Source organism: Propithecus coquereli, unplaced genomic scaffold (genome assembly GCF_000956105.1).
Source record: "Propithecus coquereli isolate 6110/MARCELLA unplaced genomic scaffold, Pcoq_1.0 Scaffold391, whole genome shotgun sequence".
Lineage (NCBI taxonomy): Eukaryota > Metazoa > Chordata > Mammalia > Primates > Indriidae > Propithecus > Propithecus coquereli.
The window spans coordinates 468996-485033 of NW_012149630.1; the positions used below are offsets into that span (position 1 = coordinate 468996).

Genomic DNA, 16038 nt, shown 5'->3' on the forward strand with positions numbered 1-16038 from the left:
TAGCCCCTTTCACTCAACATAATGTTTTTGAGATTTGCCCATGTGTGTACTGCCTGAATCAGTAGTTTATTCATTTTTCGTTGCTGAGTAGTATTCCATTGTAGAAATATACTGCGCTTGGTAGATTTGTTCAGTTGACAGATATTTGGGCTGTTTCTAATTTGGCCAAGCGCTTTTAACCACCCACATATGCCTGCAGATTGATGAAGGCAGCTGGGTTAGTTGTAATGAGGGGGGCACTTACATGCAAAAAAATAGGGTTTCAGAGGTCGTGACTGTGAGCAATCAAGCTAAGGAACAGCGGAAGCCGAAGTGGACCCTCTTCCTCTCGGATTTCTGCACGGCTCCCTCACTGTGTCCGTTCAGGCCTCTGCTCACGCGTCACATCCTGCATAAGACAGCGCCCCCCAACAGATTCAATGACAGCACGGGGGTGCAATCCACACCATCCAAACTGCGGGAAATTCTGGAGGGCAAATCACCTGGTCCTTTCGACAAAAACCTGCAAGGAACAAAAACAAAGACAGAAAATGGATGAGGGTGTGCACGGGAGAGGTCAGAGAGACCTTGACGCTTCTTCAGGTCAGCATATTAACGCGCCATATTTTGCTTTCTGAGCCCCAGCAGTGGCAATAAACAGCCCTGAGAGGGTTGCTTTTTCCTAGAAGTTTGCTTTTAAAACTCAAAACCCCCGCCACCCGAAGCTGGTCACTGCGGACCCGCCCACTAGGGGGTCGTCACGTGTTTAACCTCGGTGACGCAAGGATTTCTGGGAGAGCAAGCACGCTGGAAGCGGAAGTCCAGGGGACAAATCGTCATTTCCTTCGGCTAGAGGAGCTCAACGGACCTCTTTTCTCTTGCTCTGATACATCGCAGAATGGAGGCGGTGAAGAGTGAGCGGGAGAGAGGGAGCCGACGAAGGCACCGGGACGAGGACGTGGCGGCGGCGGCGGCGGCGGCGCTGGTGGTGAAGCAGGAGCGCCTCAGCCCGGAAGCCGCGCCTCCGGCCCACCGCCGTCCAGACTTCTCTGGCGGTAGCTCGTCCCCGCTGGCAGGCGAGCCGGGCCGCCCCGGCCACCGCGGAAACCGAGCCCGAGGAGTTAGCCGGTCCCCAGCCAAAAAGAAAAACAAGTCCTCAGGGAGAAGAAGCAAATCTCCTCGGAGTAAGAGAAGCCGAAGTCCTCACCACTCAACAGTCAAAGTGAAGCAGGAACGTGAGGATCATCCCCGGAGAGGACGTGAGGATCGGCAGTACCGGGAACCATCAGAGCAGGAACACAGGAGAGCTAGGAACAGTGACCGGGACAGACACAGGGGCTATTCCCACCAAAGAAGAAAATCTAATGAGAGGCCTGGCAGTGGGCAGGCTCTGGGACGGGATCGAGACATTCAGAAGCTACAGGCTCAAGAAGAAGAGCGGGAGTTTTATAATGCCAGACGCCGGGAGCATCGCCAGAAGGACGAAGTTAGTGGCGGTGGTAATGAGTCTCAGGAGTTGGTTCCTCGGCCCGGTGGCAACAACAAAGAAAAAGAGGTGCCCGCTAAAGAAAAACCAAGCTTTGAACTTTCTGGGGCACTTCTTGAGGACACCAACACCTTCCGAGGTGTAGTCATTAAATATAGTGAGCCCCCAGAAGCACGTATCCCCAAAAAGCGGTGGCGTCTCTACCCATTTAAAAACGATGAAGTGCTTCCAATAATGTACATCCATCGACAAAGTGCGTACCTCCTGGGTCGACACCGCCGCATTGCAGACATTCCAATTGATCATCCGTCTTGTTCAAAGCAGCATGCGGTCTTTCAATATCGGCTTGTGGAATATAATCGTGCTGATGGCACAGTTGGTCGAAAGGTGAAACCCTACATCATTGACCTTGGCTCAGGCAATGGAACCTTCTTGAACAACAAACGTATTGAGCCACAGAGATACTATGAACTTAAAGAAAAGGATGTACTCAAATTTGGGTTCAGTAGCAGAGAATACGTCTTGCTCCATGAGTCGTCAGACACTTCTGAAATAGACAGGAAAGAAGATGAGGATGATGAAGAGGAGGAGGAAGTGTCTGACAGCTAGCAAACTAAGAACCTAAATTATTGAGACACCTTTTCCTTCTTGGAAGGCTTTGACTCAGCACTGTGGGGCTCTCTGTAATGCCTCTTAATGCCTTAAGTCTTTCCTCTGTTGCTGAACAGCTTATGTTACAATTTATGAACACTGACTTATGTTTTGTTGAACTTTTTTCTGGGGCACATCAGCCACATGCCTGGGGACATTTGTTTTCAGAACAGTCTCACCAATTACAGCACATCCGTGTTTTAATAGAAGTGTTGTGGATTTAGCTGGTGCTTTCAGAACTGCCTAGGAAACTGTAAACCCTTGGTTAAGAGGGAATTATGGCTTGTTCTCTTTGTACAGTTAACTTTATTTATATAGTTGTTACGCTTTGTGGACCAGGTGTTTTTGTTTTGGGGGCAAACCCCTGAGCAGAGAATCTGACTAAGCTTTGGTTATCACCGAAACAGTCTTCACTATATACCAAAGCTTTGACCTGGTTGAGCTCTTGAGTCATATATAAGTTGATTTTGCAATTAGTTTTTTGGGGTGGGAATTCACTGCAGCCAATCAACATTATTGACTGTTTAACTTAAACAGATGCTAAAGTACCTGCTTAAGCCCACAGACTGTACAGAAGGATCATGGCGACTACCAACAGGTGCTGATTTAATGTCACAGAAGAGTGAAATGGGTTGTGGATCTGTTCTCCATGAGAGAATCCCTAATTTCTCCATGGAGCATGTACATAACAATTTTGATCATATTAACTGTTCTTCAATTTTGTGTTTTTACTCAAATGTTATCTCCTTTTTTCTTTGAGAAATACACTGTCACTTATGTGGCAGGGTCTTTATGTTATTCTAACAACGTGTGTATATGTCTAAAGGAAGTTGTTTTGTTTACATATTTCTAAACATTTCATCTTTAAAAAAATTGTTCAGAGGTTGTATTTACCTTCCCAAGGCTGGAAAGCAGGGGAATTTCCCAGTTTTCCACCAGAGGAATATGTGTAAGTAGAAGAGTATTGACTGCTTACATATAGTGTGTATGTATGTACATATATAAATTGTGTGTTAAAGAGCCGATACTGATTTTCGTATGACAATGTTAGGCAGAGGCCTCCCTGCATTTGAAGAGCAGGTTTTCATTTATATGTATTTTGGGATAGAAAATAAAATTTATAAATATAGCCCCATTTCAAAGAGTAATACTTTCCTAGCATAGAAGACCTTGTGTTCATAGGTCTGTTTGCTGCTAAAGGAGACTTTGTATATCAGTATTTTTAAGATAAAAATAGATAACTGTGTGGGGTATTGTGGGACAGGTTATATGTAGTTGACCTTCATATCGGTGAAATGCCAGTCCCTGCTATTTCATCTTCAGGCCGGTGATGGTGGGGGGATGGGTTGGGGAGAAAGGAGATGACACAACTCAATCAGTGCTGCTACTGACTGTTCCCTTTGGGTTGTAACTTCTGAAGCAATTAAATTAGATTATCTTCCTTTAAAAAAAAAAAAAAAAAAAAGAAAATGGATGGGAACCTAACGACTGAAAGAGGTTTGTTTGAATCTGTGTCTAAACAAGGTTCATAGCATGGAAACAAACAAAATGTGTAAAACGCTGAGGAGGTGTGAACACTGATGGACTCTTAGGGCAGATTAAGGAATTGTGGTTACTTTTTAACTGTGATGATGGCACTGAGCTCATGCTTTATAAAAATTCTATCTTTTAGAGTTAAAATAAATGACACCTCTCCACCTCACATCCAATCCTCCTTACCTTGTGTAGAGGAGGAAGGATTTCTTTCCTTACCCATCTCTGGGTTTATGGCTGAGATCCCTGTTAAAAAAAGACAGATTAACAAGAGAAAAGCATGCAAATTTATTTAATATAAGTTTTATATGACACGGGAGCCTTCAGAAACGAAGACCTCAAAGACACAGAGAAATGTGTTTTTATGCTGAGTTTGATGACCAGGCGGCTAGCTGTGGAGCAGCATGATTGGACAAAGGGGTGTGATCCGACGGTAATAAACAGGGGGCAGTTAGCAAGGCCTGTTTGTTCAGATTCTTCTCCGCGTCCCTGTGTCTGGGACTTTCCTTCCCTCTGGCTATAGGGTGGGCACTGCCCATGTGAGGCTCTCATGACCTACTTCAGAGGTAGGTAAGAGAATTCTTCCATGGCCTGCTTCAGGGGAGAAGGGCAGGGGAAGGGCAGAGAGGCCTTCCTGCTTCTCAATTTTCTCAAATGCCAAGGTGCCACATTCTGGAGTAGCATGTCCTAAACCCCATCATCTGCCTAATGTAGCTAGCACCTATCTCTCCCTGATATTTTCCCTTTTTGATTTTCTGTATAGAAGCTTCATAAAGTCAAGGCCTTTAGGCAGTCCATTCCAGCACCTTGTACAGCACCTGGCACATGGAAGGTTCCCAATAAATATTTGTTGAACGAATACATGAAGTGTTTGAGCACGTCCCCTGCAAGTGAAATGCTAAAGAATTGAGAAAAAAGAGGGAAATGATGAAGCCTGGGGACACAGTTTCTGAAATCAGACTTTTTGCAGTGCAAAGGGCTGGCTGTGAAGACAGCTTTGTTAGAACTATTTATGAAACTGTTGCCTGTGCTAGACCACAGAAGAGACAGAAGTCGACCTCCCGAGCTTGTGTCGTGGGCTGCCACCCCATGGGCTCGTTTTGGTGTGAGCAGCCAGGATCCGCGGTGAGCCTGTGGCAAGGGCGTGGGCTGCAGCAGTAGAAGACACGCTCTGTCACGTTTACCTACGTCACCTGGGGCACGTTCCTCAACCTCTCTGAGCCTCAGTTTCATCTGCCCTAAAAGGGGGTCGATCATACAACCACTCGCAGGGGTTTTGAGAGAAGCAAATGAAGGGAGTTAATGTGGGCCCAGGCCCAAGGAACTGCATTCTACAAGCTCCCTCTTCCCCCATCCCCAGCCCAGGTAATTCCCAAGCTGGTGTCCCTGGGATGACCCTTAGAGAAACCACGCTGATCTGAGTCACCTGGTATATGGCAGGGAAGATTCTAAAGTTGTGCCGAAGACAAAAATTGTGAGTAGTCAAATTGCCCTTGAAAATTCTTTGGGAAGGGACCTCGTTGGAGAGGACAACCATCTCTGCACGAGTTGAACATAGACAGTGTTTTCCTCAGTGCTGGGACAGACCGCGGGGTCTTCACCGGGCCCCAGAGGAATGGAGGGATACGGGCTCACAGTCATGACTGGAAGATGCCCTCACCGAGGGAGGGTGGGAGGAACTGGGCCTGGCTGGGGAACACTGAGCACCTGGCACAGCCAGGGTTTGAACCCAGGCCATCTGGCCCCAGAGGAGGGGTCCTTAACCCCTCTGTGGCACGGCCTCTAGGGGAAGAGGACCTCAAGGGACAGGGCAGTATAGGGTTAAAGCAGCATTAGGACAGTCGGTCTGGACACAGCACACTTGCTGAAGTGTGCGACGCAGGGGGGATGGCCACGGAAACCACGGAGGGGGGAAGGGTCATCGCTGGTCCCACAGGGCGGGACTAGGGCAGGTCAGCCCTGGTTAGAAATTGGCTCGCCCACTGATCCTTGACTCGAGTTGCTTCGCGTTTTCTCCTCTGTGCGTTTCTTTCCTTCTCCTTGGTTGCAGGCATTAAGAGGTGGTGGAATAGCCCAAAACAAGGTCCTGGGACAAGGAAAAGGCCTGGATTATCCCCAACTCCTACATCCACAGGGGCTGCCAAGGGGCTGAGGGGACTCGCCCGGACACGCCCACGCACCCTTGAGGCTTGTGAAGAGGATGCAGGATTCCTGGCTGCCTTCCAAACTCTTCAACCACTTCCCCTCCTGCTTCTCTTCCACTATTAAATTTAGGTCTCTTTCCGGAATGTTCTAAGCCTTTTAAATGGCAGCAACACTCTCCCTTCCTGCTTTGGCTGTTACCTCTGAGAAACCGGGAATGAATTGCCAAGTAATTGCAATGGCTTTGAGCCTGGACTCTGAGCCCGGGATCCTTCCAGGCCCCCCCTTGGATGAGTCACAGCTCCCAGGAAGGACCCCTCCCTCCTAAGACCCCTGTGCTGCTCCAGATGTGGCCGTAAAAGCTGGCATCAACATTTCTGTTTTTGCCTCTTGCCTGACCACCCCATACCCATCCTGCCGTCCTCTGCAACACCTCTCCCTGACTTCAGTTCACTCACTTGGTCAGTCTCTGTCGCAGACAGGGCTCATTCCCGGGCAGGATGATCAGGCCTAACAGTTTCCAACAGCTGTCTTTGCCTGAGGGCATCCTCTGGCTGCCCAAGTGGCCCAGCCCCTGGCACAGGACAGGCCAGAAGTTCCAGGGTGTTACCCCCTCCAGCCCCAGCAGCCCTGGATGGGGGTGGTACACACACACCCAGCTCCTCTGGCCCCCCTTGGGGATAGCTCCAAGGTGTGTTCCACACCCACACCCTGCACCTCAGTTCCCCACCCACTCGCGGACACACCCTGTGTGGCTTCCTTCCCTTCCCCGTCTCACTTCTCCTCCTCTACTGGGTCACCTCCCGAGTTAACCACTCGCACTGACATTTGTAGCAGTGGGAACTCAACCTCAGAACGCCTTTCAGATGCCCAACAGGCATTCATGGTACCCCCAGTACCTGCTTGGCTCTGTCTTAGGCAACAGAGGCACGACAGCAAACTGACAAGCCTGACCCCAGTCATCGCAGAGGTCAGAGTCTAACAGCTAATAGTGCTGTTGAAGCACTATTAGCAAATTTGCTAATTCACTCAAAAAATATTTGAGTTCCTACCATGTGGTAAGCAGTGTGCCAGGCTCTGGTGATATGGGAACGGGCAAATTAGACAAGGACCCTTCCTTTACTGGGGCATACATGCTAGCGAAACAATTGAATGACTAAGAAAAAAAATGTCAGTTACAAGTGTCATGCAGAGGGTAATGCGCCTTTAAATTAGGGGCCCAGGGAGAGTCGTGTTTAGACTGAGCTATGAATCATAAGAAGGAGCCGAGTAGACGAAGATGAGACAGAGGAGATCACAGGTGGAGGATTACAAGAGCAAAAGCACAGAAGTGGGGAACTTTCTCAGAGTGCTACCGCTGGAGTGGTTTCCTGGAAGCCGGGCAGTGTCAAAGGGCAGTGCCTGGTACAGAGCGTAGGCTTAACCAGGGGAGCCAAGCTGGTGTGGGGATTAGGCAGGCTTCCCCGAGGAAGTAAGAGAGGGACATAAATCTAAAGGATCAGAAGAAGTAACAGAGGTTTAGGAAGAAAAAGAGATTTCCATGCAGAGAGAACAGCATATGCAAAGGCCCTAGGCCTGGACATAGCCCAGGACCTTCAGTACGGCTAAATAGGAATCAGTGGTGGGTGGCTGAAGATGAGGCTGGAGGGGTAGTATGATTGATTATATTATTGTTTAGCAAACATTCACTCTTCTCCCTGTTCCTTTAGGGAAGAAGACATTTCCCCTGCTCCACTGACTTGAGGCTTGCCCTTGTGACTTGCTTGAGTTCATGGAGTATGAGCAAGCACAACATGAGCAGAGATGTTAAGTGTGCAGCTGCACTTGGCCGCTAGCAATCCTGCCGCTCACCATGAAAAGAACATGTTCTGTCTGGTTAGCCGGTGGAGCCGGGCAAGCTTGATCCTCAGCTTGGAGCTAACGAAACCTCACAGTCCACATAGAGAACCGATACTTATTTTAAGCCACCAAATTTTGAAGTTGTTTGCTACACAGCATCATTGTGGTAATCGCTGACAAGCACAAATGGGTGAGGGACATGCAGGGAGGCCACCAAGGGGTTATGCAGGAAGTCCTTGCACCCTGCTCAAGTTGCTTAGGGGGCCACTTCTCTGCCGTTGTGCCGCAAAGATGATGCGTTGTCCACGCATGAATGATGGGCGGGAGGCTGAAAAGTTGCTTTTTTTGATGAATGAGAGAAGCCAGGCTGCTGAGAATAAGCCTTCATATGACACGAATCCTGAGCTTGTCCTTCCTCCTCAGTCCCTGGAGAGTCCCAGGAGTGTCTGTGTCTGTGCATGGTCTAGGATGTTCGGTGGGAGGTCTGGTCAGTCTCTCATCCGCAGGATGTACTCCCTGTGGGCAAAGATTTAAGGGTGCACGTAAGTGAAGGTGCACATCCTCACAGAAATGGAGAGAGAAGCAGCTAAACGGAAGCATACAAAACTCAGGGGATAAAATGTCACGCCTCTCAAAGTGACAGGAAGGCTGACCACCATCTGGGCTCCTCCCGAAGGGCCTGCTGCCTCGTGGGATGCAAACTCCAGCAGGATCGGTGGTTCTGGAATGAGAGTGCTTGTTCTTCAAGGGAAGTACAGGGCGGAACAGGACCCTGCAGTGTGGGGAGGAAGCTGCGGAAAAGAGAGAGGGTCGCTCGGGTGTGATCCCCAGATGAGTCACTATCTGGTCATGGAAGACCACATGGACAAAGTCAGCCTAGGTCTGGAGTGGCGGCTGGGTGGCAGAGGGGGCGTTCAAAAGCCAGGACTGCTATGAGGACATTTAGGGGAAAGTTACAGCCTTGCCTCATCAACTCTTGGAATAACTAGATTTCCGTCATCATCTTAGAAAAATGCTTCTGGAGTCAACTGATAGCAATTGAAATAGTAGAAGCTTCCAGTTTTTGTCAAAATCCTGCTTTCATTACAGCTCTGAGTGATGGATCTAGAGCTGATTCATGGAGCTTAATGACCCTGTGAAGTCACACATGGCCCTTCACAGCCAGGAGAGAGACAGAAAGACAGAAACAGATAGACAGAGAGAGACGGGGAGGGGAGGGAGCAGGCAGAGGATATAACTACTCAATTTGGATGAAAAATCTCCTTCTCCCCCCAACACATGCAGGGGCCAAAGTCCTCCCCCAGGGGAGGCACTGTGGCCTGACTCTCACTTTGGGAAGATTTTTCTGCTGCCGTTGAGGACCAGAGCATGTTTTTATCTCCAAAGACTGGGCCCCTGCTTTACGTCTCCAGGGCAACCCCCTTGGAGGTTGGGCCCCTCGGACTCACCTTGATAACCCGAGTGCCACACCTTTCTCTGTCTTCACGGGAGAACCAGACTCCCGAGGCACAGACACTCAGGGGCTCAGAGAAGTTCCGTGGTCTCGTGTGCTCAGCTCTGCAGAGCATGAATCCATCACTCCTCCTTTTATTCAAGCACCAGATACTTATCGATTATCTACCATCCTGGGCCATCGCTGGAACTACAAGGTGAATGCACAGCCTGACAGGTGAGAACAACACCTCCCTACATTTTTGAGGCCACGGCACAGAGTGAAAATGATAATTTTAGGTGGCGTAACTCTGAGATGCAGCCATGCTCACAGAGCCTCTGTCTCTCTTCTCTGTTCACCAAACACTCTCTTCTGTTTTCCTTGCTTTGTACGAACCACACACAAGTTGGATTCCCGAAAGAGGGTGTGGGGACTATTAACGTGCTACAATCTATATTGATGGCGAATATGTTAATATTGAAAAATTTGAAATAATCTGGATGCCCATCTTAACAGAGCAGATCCTGAGACAAAGATCAAGTGTAATTGTTACCTGGGGGGAGGTGTAGGCAGCCCCAGGGGGGACAGGAGACGTGAAACAGAGAAGGGCACGTAGCCAGTCAAGGCGTGTTATTAAGCCAAGTACCACGCGGATGACAGGAGCACATTCCCATGGAGAAGCCTGGGACACCGTATGGAGCATGCACCAGAGTTGCTACACCCAATGGGCAAGGGAGCTGGGGTATTTATACACCAGCACCCTGCAGGCATTGGTCAAGAGCTGCTCCCGGCAGGTGTTCATTCTCCAGCACTTGCTCCTGCTGAATTCATAGGCAGCCTGGCATTCTGCAGTTCCAGAACAAGACTTCAGACCGAGAAGTGCAGAGCTGCCAGTGGAGTTTGGCTAGAGCACACAGGAATGTTAGCGAGAGGGCTGGGGCACAGGCAGAGCCTGCTGGACACATCGGTGGGGGATTAGCAACATATTTTACAACATGTCCTTTCAAGCCAAAGACAGTGTAGAGCTATATTCATTGACATAGAAGTGCTCAGCTACATATTGTCAAGCGCACAAAAGCAGCTGAGAGGTAGAGCATGTGGACAGCTGATTTCTGTGTGTGTACGTGCATCGCACACGCTGGAAGGCAAGGCCGGGACTACGGTGAGTCAGGGGAGGCACTTGCTTCAGAGGCAAATTCTAAGAAAGTGTCTAAAAGCTCAATAATCAAGATAAATGATATTTCAATGCAATCTTCAGAAAGTATCAACATTAATGCAAAAGTCCCATGATGAACAAAGTTGAGAGCTGACCTTATATTTGCACAACTTGGCCTCATTCACCTTATCCTAATCCCAGCCCTGTCGGATTCTGTCTTCTTAAAGTTTTGACCATTTGAGGAAGAGAGAGACAGAGAGAGAGAGAGAGAAAGAGAGAGACTCTGGTCTTTTCCTCTTCCGGCCCTCCAACCTCTTGCTAGGGCCCCCCTTGGCCAATTGCAGCTGCAGCTGACATTGGCGCCTGCAGGGGACAGCCTCCCCTCTTCTCCTCCCTCCCCCCAACCACACACACACAGAGCAGAGCAGCTGAGGGGCGAGGACCAGCACCGTTCCCTCGGGAACCTACAATAATTTACAGGCAAAAAGAATTGGTTCCAGAGCAGGCCAACAAAAGCCCTAGCAACTGAGACATTGTCTTGCAGGCTCAGGCCGGCAGTGGCCAGTGAACTGCACGTGTGATTTCACAGTCCTCTTGGGTGACAACCTTGGGTCAGGCTGACCTGGCCAGGCTCCGGTTGGAGGACCGAGACTACAGAGCTGAACACCAAGTAATCAAAGCCAGCTTGTTGAAACCAAGCCACTCTGACCCCCGTCTCCCAGACAATCGGGCCGCAGCCAAGAGCTTCCCCACCCCAGCTCCTGAGGGAGTCTGCGTGCTGCAGGCCTGTGCAGCCAGCCTCTTTCCAAGCAGCCCGATTCCTGGACCAAGGACCTGGTTTATGCATCCTCCTCCTTGTAGCTCAACTTTCGGGTGTCGTGCTCACCACTTACACCTATGGAAAGACGGAGACCGGTGAGTTCTGTCAGGTCTTTGCAGGGCAGTGATCAGAGAGACCAAAGTAGCTTGGGGAGGAGGGACAAAAAGTAAAGGACAGGATGAAATTCTCTTTCCTTCGAAGATTCCTTTGATCCTGACCAGCAATTTTTTGGAGGGGGGAGGGAAATGTTGGCCCATGCCAGTGTGAATAATGTTTCCATCTTGACTGAGTCATTTAGCCAAAGCATTAATTTCACCGCCAGCATTCAGACTGACACACACGACCTTTAGTTTCCTTCCACGGAAAAGTAATGCACAATGGCTTGTGTCGGGTCCCAGGCAGCTGGCAACGGTGGGCTTTCTTTGTCTTGCTTTTCACGGTGGTTTCCATTCCCCTGACGTGCCTGTGATGAACACGTGAGGGTGTTGCAGAGGCAGAAAGGAAGAGAAAGGAGGGGGATTTCGCAATATTCCACAGTAAGCATCAGCACCTTGTTAAAAACAGAACAAATCTGAGAAGCGCATCATTCCCCGGACCCTGTAGTCCAGTGGGGTGGAAGAGGGAGGGTTTGATCTACACGTGTCCATCATGCTTCAGGCGTGGCACATTGGCAGTCATGGGGCCGCTGCATGACCTCTGAGTTGGATTCCTAACTCCACCAACTACCTGTGCTGGGCATCTTTGGACAAGTGACTTAAACTCTCTGAGACTCAGTTTCTTCAATCATAAAATGAAATACAGTAGTACCTACCACTACCACATAGCGTTGCTGTGGTGGCCGAATGAGACCAGGCCTTTGGTCACAGTATCTGAAAACGAATAAGCGCTTAGTAGATGCTATCTTTTATTATAATATTACTCATGGAAAAGGCCAGTCCGGAAACTCCACATTAAATGTCTGCTCCATTATCTCCAGGGCTTCTCCAGCAAGCCCATAACTCTGAGTCTTGTTAAAACACTTGCAGTAAATGTTTACAAGTTTGATCTATGTGTTGCATGTCACGACCCAAGAAGGATGCAGGGACAGCTGGAGACAATAACTCTGTATCTGAAATCCCAGCAGCCTGCTTTGCCACTCTTAACTCGGATCAGTTCTCCCTCTCTGCACGGACCCTAACCTGTGCCCGTCATGACAGTGTTCCACAGAGGAAAGGACGTAGTAGGTGTTGAATAACTGGCATCCATCGAGTTTGGATGCAGACTCTGAAGCAGAGCTGTGAGGGCCAGTACTTTACTGGGGGGGTGAACCCGGAAGCCCTGGCAGGCAGTGGGGAAGTAGGAGGGGCAGGAAAGGTAGTCAGAGCAGGCGCGTTGGTGAGCAGGTCACCACTGTGGGCACCTGGGCTCGCCCTACTGGTGACCTTTGGGAGACACTGTGCGACGTGCCACAGAGTTGTCTTACCCAAGGAGTGAGGAAGCTGGGGACTTAGCCACTCACCCCTGTCAATGATTGGCTGAGAGCTGCTCCCAGGGCCATGTGTCCTGTGCATGAGTCGAAGGTGGCCAGAGGGAAGGTGGCTGTGGTTGGAAGCCATTAGGTGTGGGAAAGCTGGTCCCTGGGATACATGGGCAAGGCACTGACAGCTTTGGTGACACCATCCTTAGGTTGCTCAAGTTTTAGCTAATCCTTGCATTTGATTCAGGATACGTATTGTGTGTTTAATTGATGCCCAGTCTGATGGGATGATTGTGTGTCACTGTAATGCCCCAGCAGCGTGGGTCTTGGTCTCAGGGCCAGTGTGATTTCCAGCCCCCTGGGCACAGGTTCTGCTAACAAATCTGCCTCCAGTGAATGGTCTTTTCTTGAAGGGAGCCACAGAGACAGAGTGCCAGTGCTCATTCCCTCTTTGGGACTTCTATAGAATGAGCCGACATATGGTGTTTTGGGTTTCAGTTAGTCTTCTTTTGAGTTCACCGGACCACAGCTTTTGGTCAAGGGGACCTGATGGACCTGGGGTGACACCCAAAGAACAAAGCAATGAGATGAAGCTGCTGACATGGGCACCATGACAGTAGTCTCCAAGACCGTGTTCCAGGCCTTTCTGTGTTTCTGGTTCTTCTAACTTAGTAATAGCCAGCATTCATTGACCTGCTTCTACACGCCAGCCACTGAGCTAAGCACCTCTCATGTTTATTATGTCAAGAGGTGAGTGGTATCATCCCTGTTTTATAGACGAGGAAATATAGGCACAGAAAAATTAAGTATTTTGCCTAAGGTCATAGAATCAATAAGTGACCATACAGTTGAACCCAGGTCTCTCTGACTCCAGAACCCATAGTTTTAACCAATAGTCTATATTTTACTTGTTGTATAGGTTTTCTTTTCAACCCTGTAGTGCTATGTCCAGAGGTGTGATGGTAAACTGGCTCCCTGAGGGTGGGTGGGGGTGGGAATAGCCTTGATTTGCAGCATCTGCCAATTTCTGTGGTGTAAATACCCCCACCATGACCAATTTCAAGCTACCAAGGGTTTCACAACGGGCTTGTGAAATTCCTGAATGTTTCACAATGGGCCCTCGCGAGCCAGTATGAAGCAGCTCCAGCACACCCCTGGTGATACCACACTCTCAGAGGTCTTAAGTATCAACCTTTCTAGAAAATACTGTTGGAATAGTTTATTTCTTAACCATTGCATTCCTTGAGTATTGCCCTAGAGCTCTAAGATTATAAGTGAGACCTAGGCATTCATTCACTCAACAAATATGAAGTGTCTACGAGGCATGAGGGGTGATTGAGGCAGTTTCCAACTATCTTAGGTCTAGTTCCCCAGAAGCAGACCCAGAGGCGAGGATATGAGTGATATGTCACGAAGGGCTGCAGGGAAATACGAGATGAAGAAGGGAAGGGAGCACGCAAAGGTGTGTATCGGGCCAAGTTCCATGAAGGGTACTGTGGACTCGGTCCTGCAGGGGAGCTCTGGAAACAGAGTGGGCTGCACTCAAGGCGTCCTGATGCGGGGTGCCATGATGGAGCATCTAGACTTGCTGCCCTCACCATCAGTCATCGGTTAAGGGAAACACACGGTTTCAGGCACCATCAGCACTCGGCCGGTGCAGCAAAGCAGGCTGCAGCCAGCTGAGGGCAGCCCTTGACGTAGAACCACAGGCGCAGCCCGGGGTGGGGGGTGGGGCGGAGCACACCAGGACCTGGGGTGCACAGAGATGGCAAAGGGATCTGAGGGCTCAGGTGCAGAGCTCTGAGAGCATCTGCTTCGGTCATTCATTCAAGCAGTGTTTACTGAGAGCCCCTATGTGCCAGGCACTGACCTAGGTTCAGAGGATACAAGGATGAGCGCCAACAGCCGGGGTCTCTGTTCTCAAAGAGCATGAGGTCTGGGGTGGGGGGGTGCATTCTGAGCAAACCAGATGACAAACAGATCATTACAAATTGGGACACGGGGCATAAGAACAACTCTGGGGTCATGGGAGAGCAGAGACGAAGACAGAAGTTGGATTGGGAGGGTGCAAATGCACCCCTCATAGTTTGGCAGGGAAAACCCTGGCCTTCACCGAGGATCTCAAAAGAGTGTGCAGGTGCGTAGCTAGTCCTCGCTGGTCCTTGAGTTCTCTCGGATACTAGAAGGCCTGTGCAAAACACAAGTACGCCAAGACCCACAGATGATTTGTGGTGATTAAAACCTCATGGATACCCAAATCAACGATCCAAACTGACGTTATAAGTGTGCCTAACAAAGCCCTATACACCACTTTAGTGATTAGTAACTACTCACTGTATGTTTATTCATGAAGATCTTGGGACGTCCACACTTTGGGTTATTTTGAAGCCTGTAGGCTCTAGAGTCAGACTGTCTGAGTTCAAGACTGGTTGGATCACCTAATTAGCTGTATAACCTTGAGCAAATAGCTTAATCTCTCTGTGCCTTAGTTTCTCCATCCGTAAAATGGGTGAATAGTACTTATCTCATACAGGTTCTTTTGTGAAGACTAAATGGAAATGAGATGATGTATGCAAACTGCTTAGCACAATCTCTGGGCATATTCGAAGCACTTAATAAAAGATAGCTATTATTGATATTATTAAATATTATATATTGTATTTGACATGAATAGATGTCCCTGATATATTTTTAAGTGGAAAAAAATGGGTTTATGCATAAAATAGTTTGACTACATGTTCTAAAACTTTGATCTCTCTTTATACCCTTAAAATTACAGGACCCCAAAGAGCTTTTTTTTTTAAATGTATATTTAAAATATATTTATTAATTCATTAAAATAATAATAAATCCTTATATGTTAACATATTTTTATGAAAAATCATTATATTTTCCAAAAAATTAGTAAAATAAAGTTGTATTGCTTTACAGTCTTACCATTCTTTTCAATGTCTGTCTTAATTGAAGACAGGCAGATTCTCATATATGTTCTGCATGTTGTGATGTATTGTTTTGGTTGAAGTATAGGAAAAAAATCCAGCTTCACACAGTTGGAAAAAGAAGGAGAATTTTAATACTCTCTTCAGATAACTGGGGATATTCTTCTTTGATACTACACCAAAACTCAGTAAGTGGTTGTTTTTTTAATGGTTAGTCGCAGTATGAAACATGAAACCCCTTGAGTGAACTTTTGTACTCTATCATATTAAAACCAATTGGTCTATGTTGTATTTTAAATGGATCTTTTACCCATGTGTGATTTTGTTATGTTGCGCATCACTCATTTGGAAAATATCGGTTCATGGAGTCATGCAGATCTTTCCAGTATTGTTCTATTTCATTATGCAATATCAAAAGGTCCCATGTGTTAATATCAATACTAATCCTATCAGAAAAGTCTTTGAACATGGGGAAGCTGTCAAGCACATAGTGGAGGATGTTTTATAGACGAGGAAATATAGGCACAGAAAAATTAAGTATTTTGCCTAAGGTCATAGAATCGATAAGTGACCATACAGTTGAACCCAGGTCTCTCTGACTCCAG

At 48.2% G+C, this 16038-nt stretch overlaps 1 protein-coding gene across 1 annotated transcript; it reads left to right on the forward strand.

Annotated features, from left to right (window-relative positions):
• The first annotated feature begins 839 nt into the window (after positions 1-839).
• LOC105817023 (smad nuclear-interacting protein 1) lies at positions 840-2413 on the forward strand. The gene has a single exon (XM_012652641.1). The coding sequence runs from the start codon at positions 878-880 to the stop codon at positions 2072-2074; it is 1197 nt and encodes a 398-aa protein (XP_012508095.1). The 5' UTR covers positions 840-877; the 3' UTR covers positions 2075-2413.
• Positions 2414-16038: the final 13625 nt, after the last annotated feature.

What these genes read in the sequence shown, in the direction of transcription:
- LOC105817023 (XM_012652641.1), top strand. Translation starts at nt 878, where the DNA reads ATGGAGGCGGTGAAGAGTGAGCGGGAGAGAGGGAGCCGACGAAGGCAC.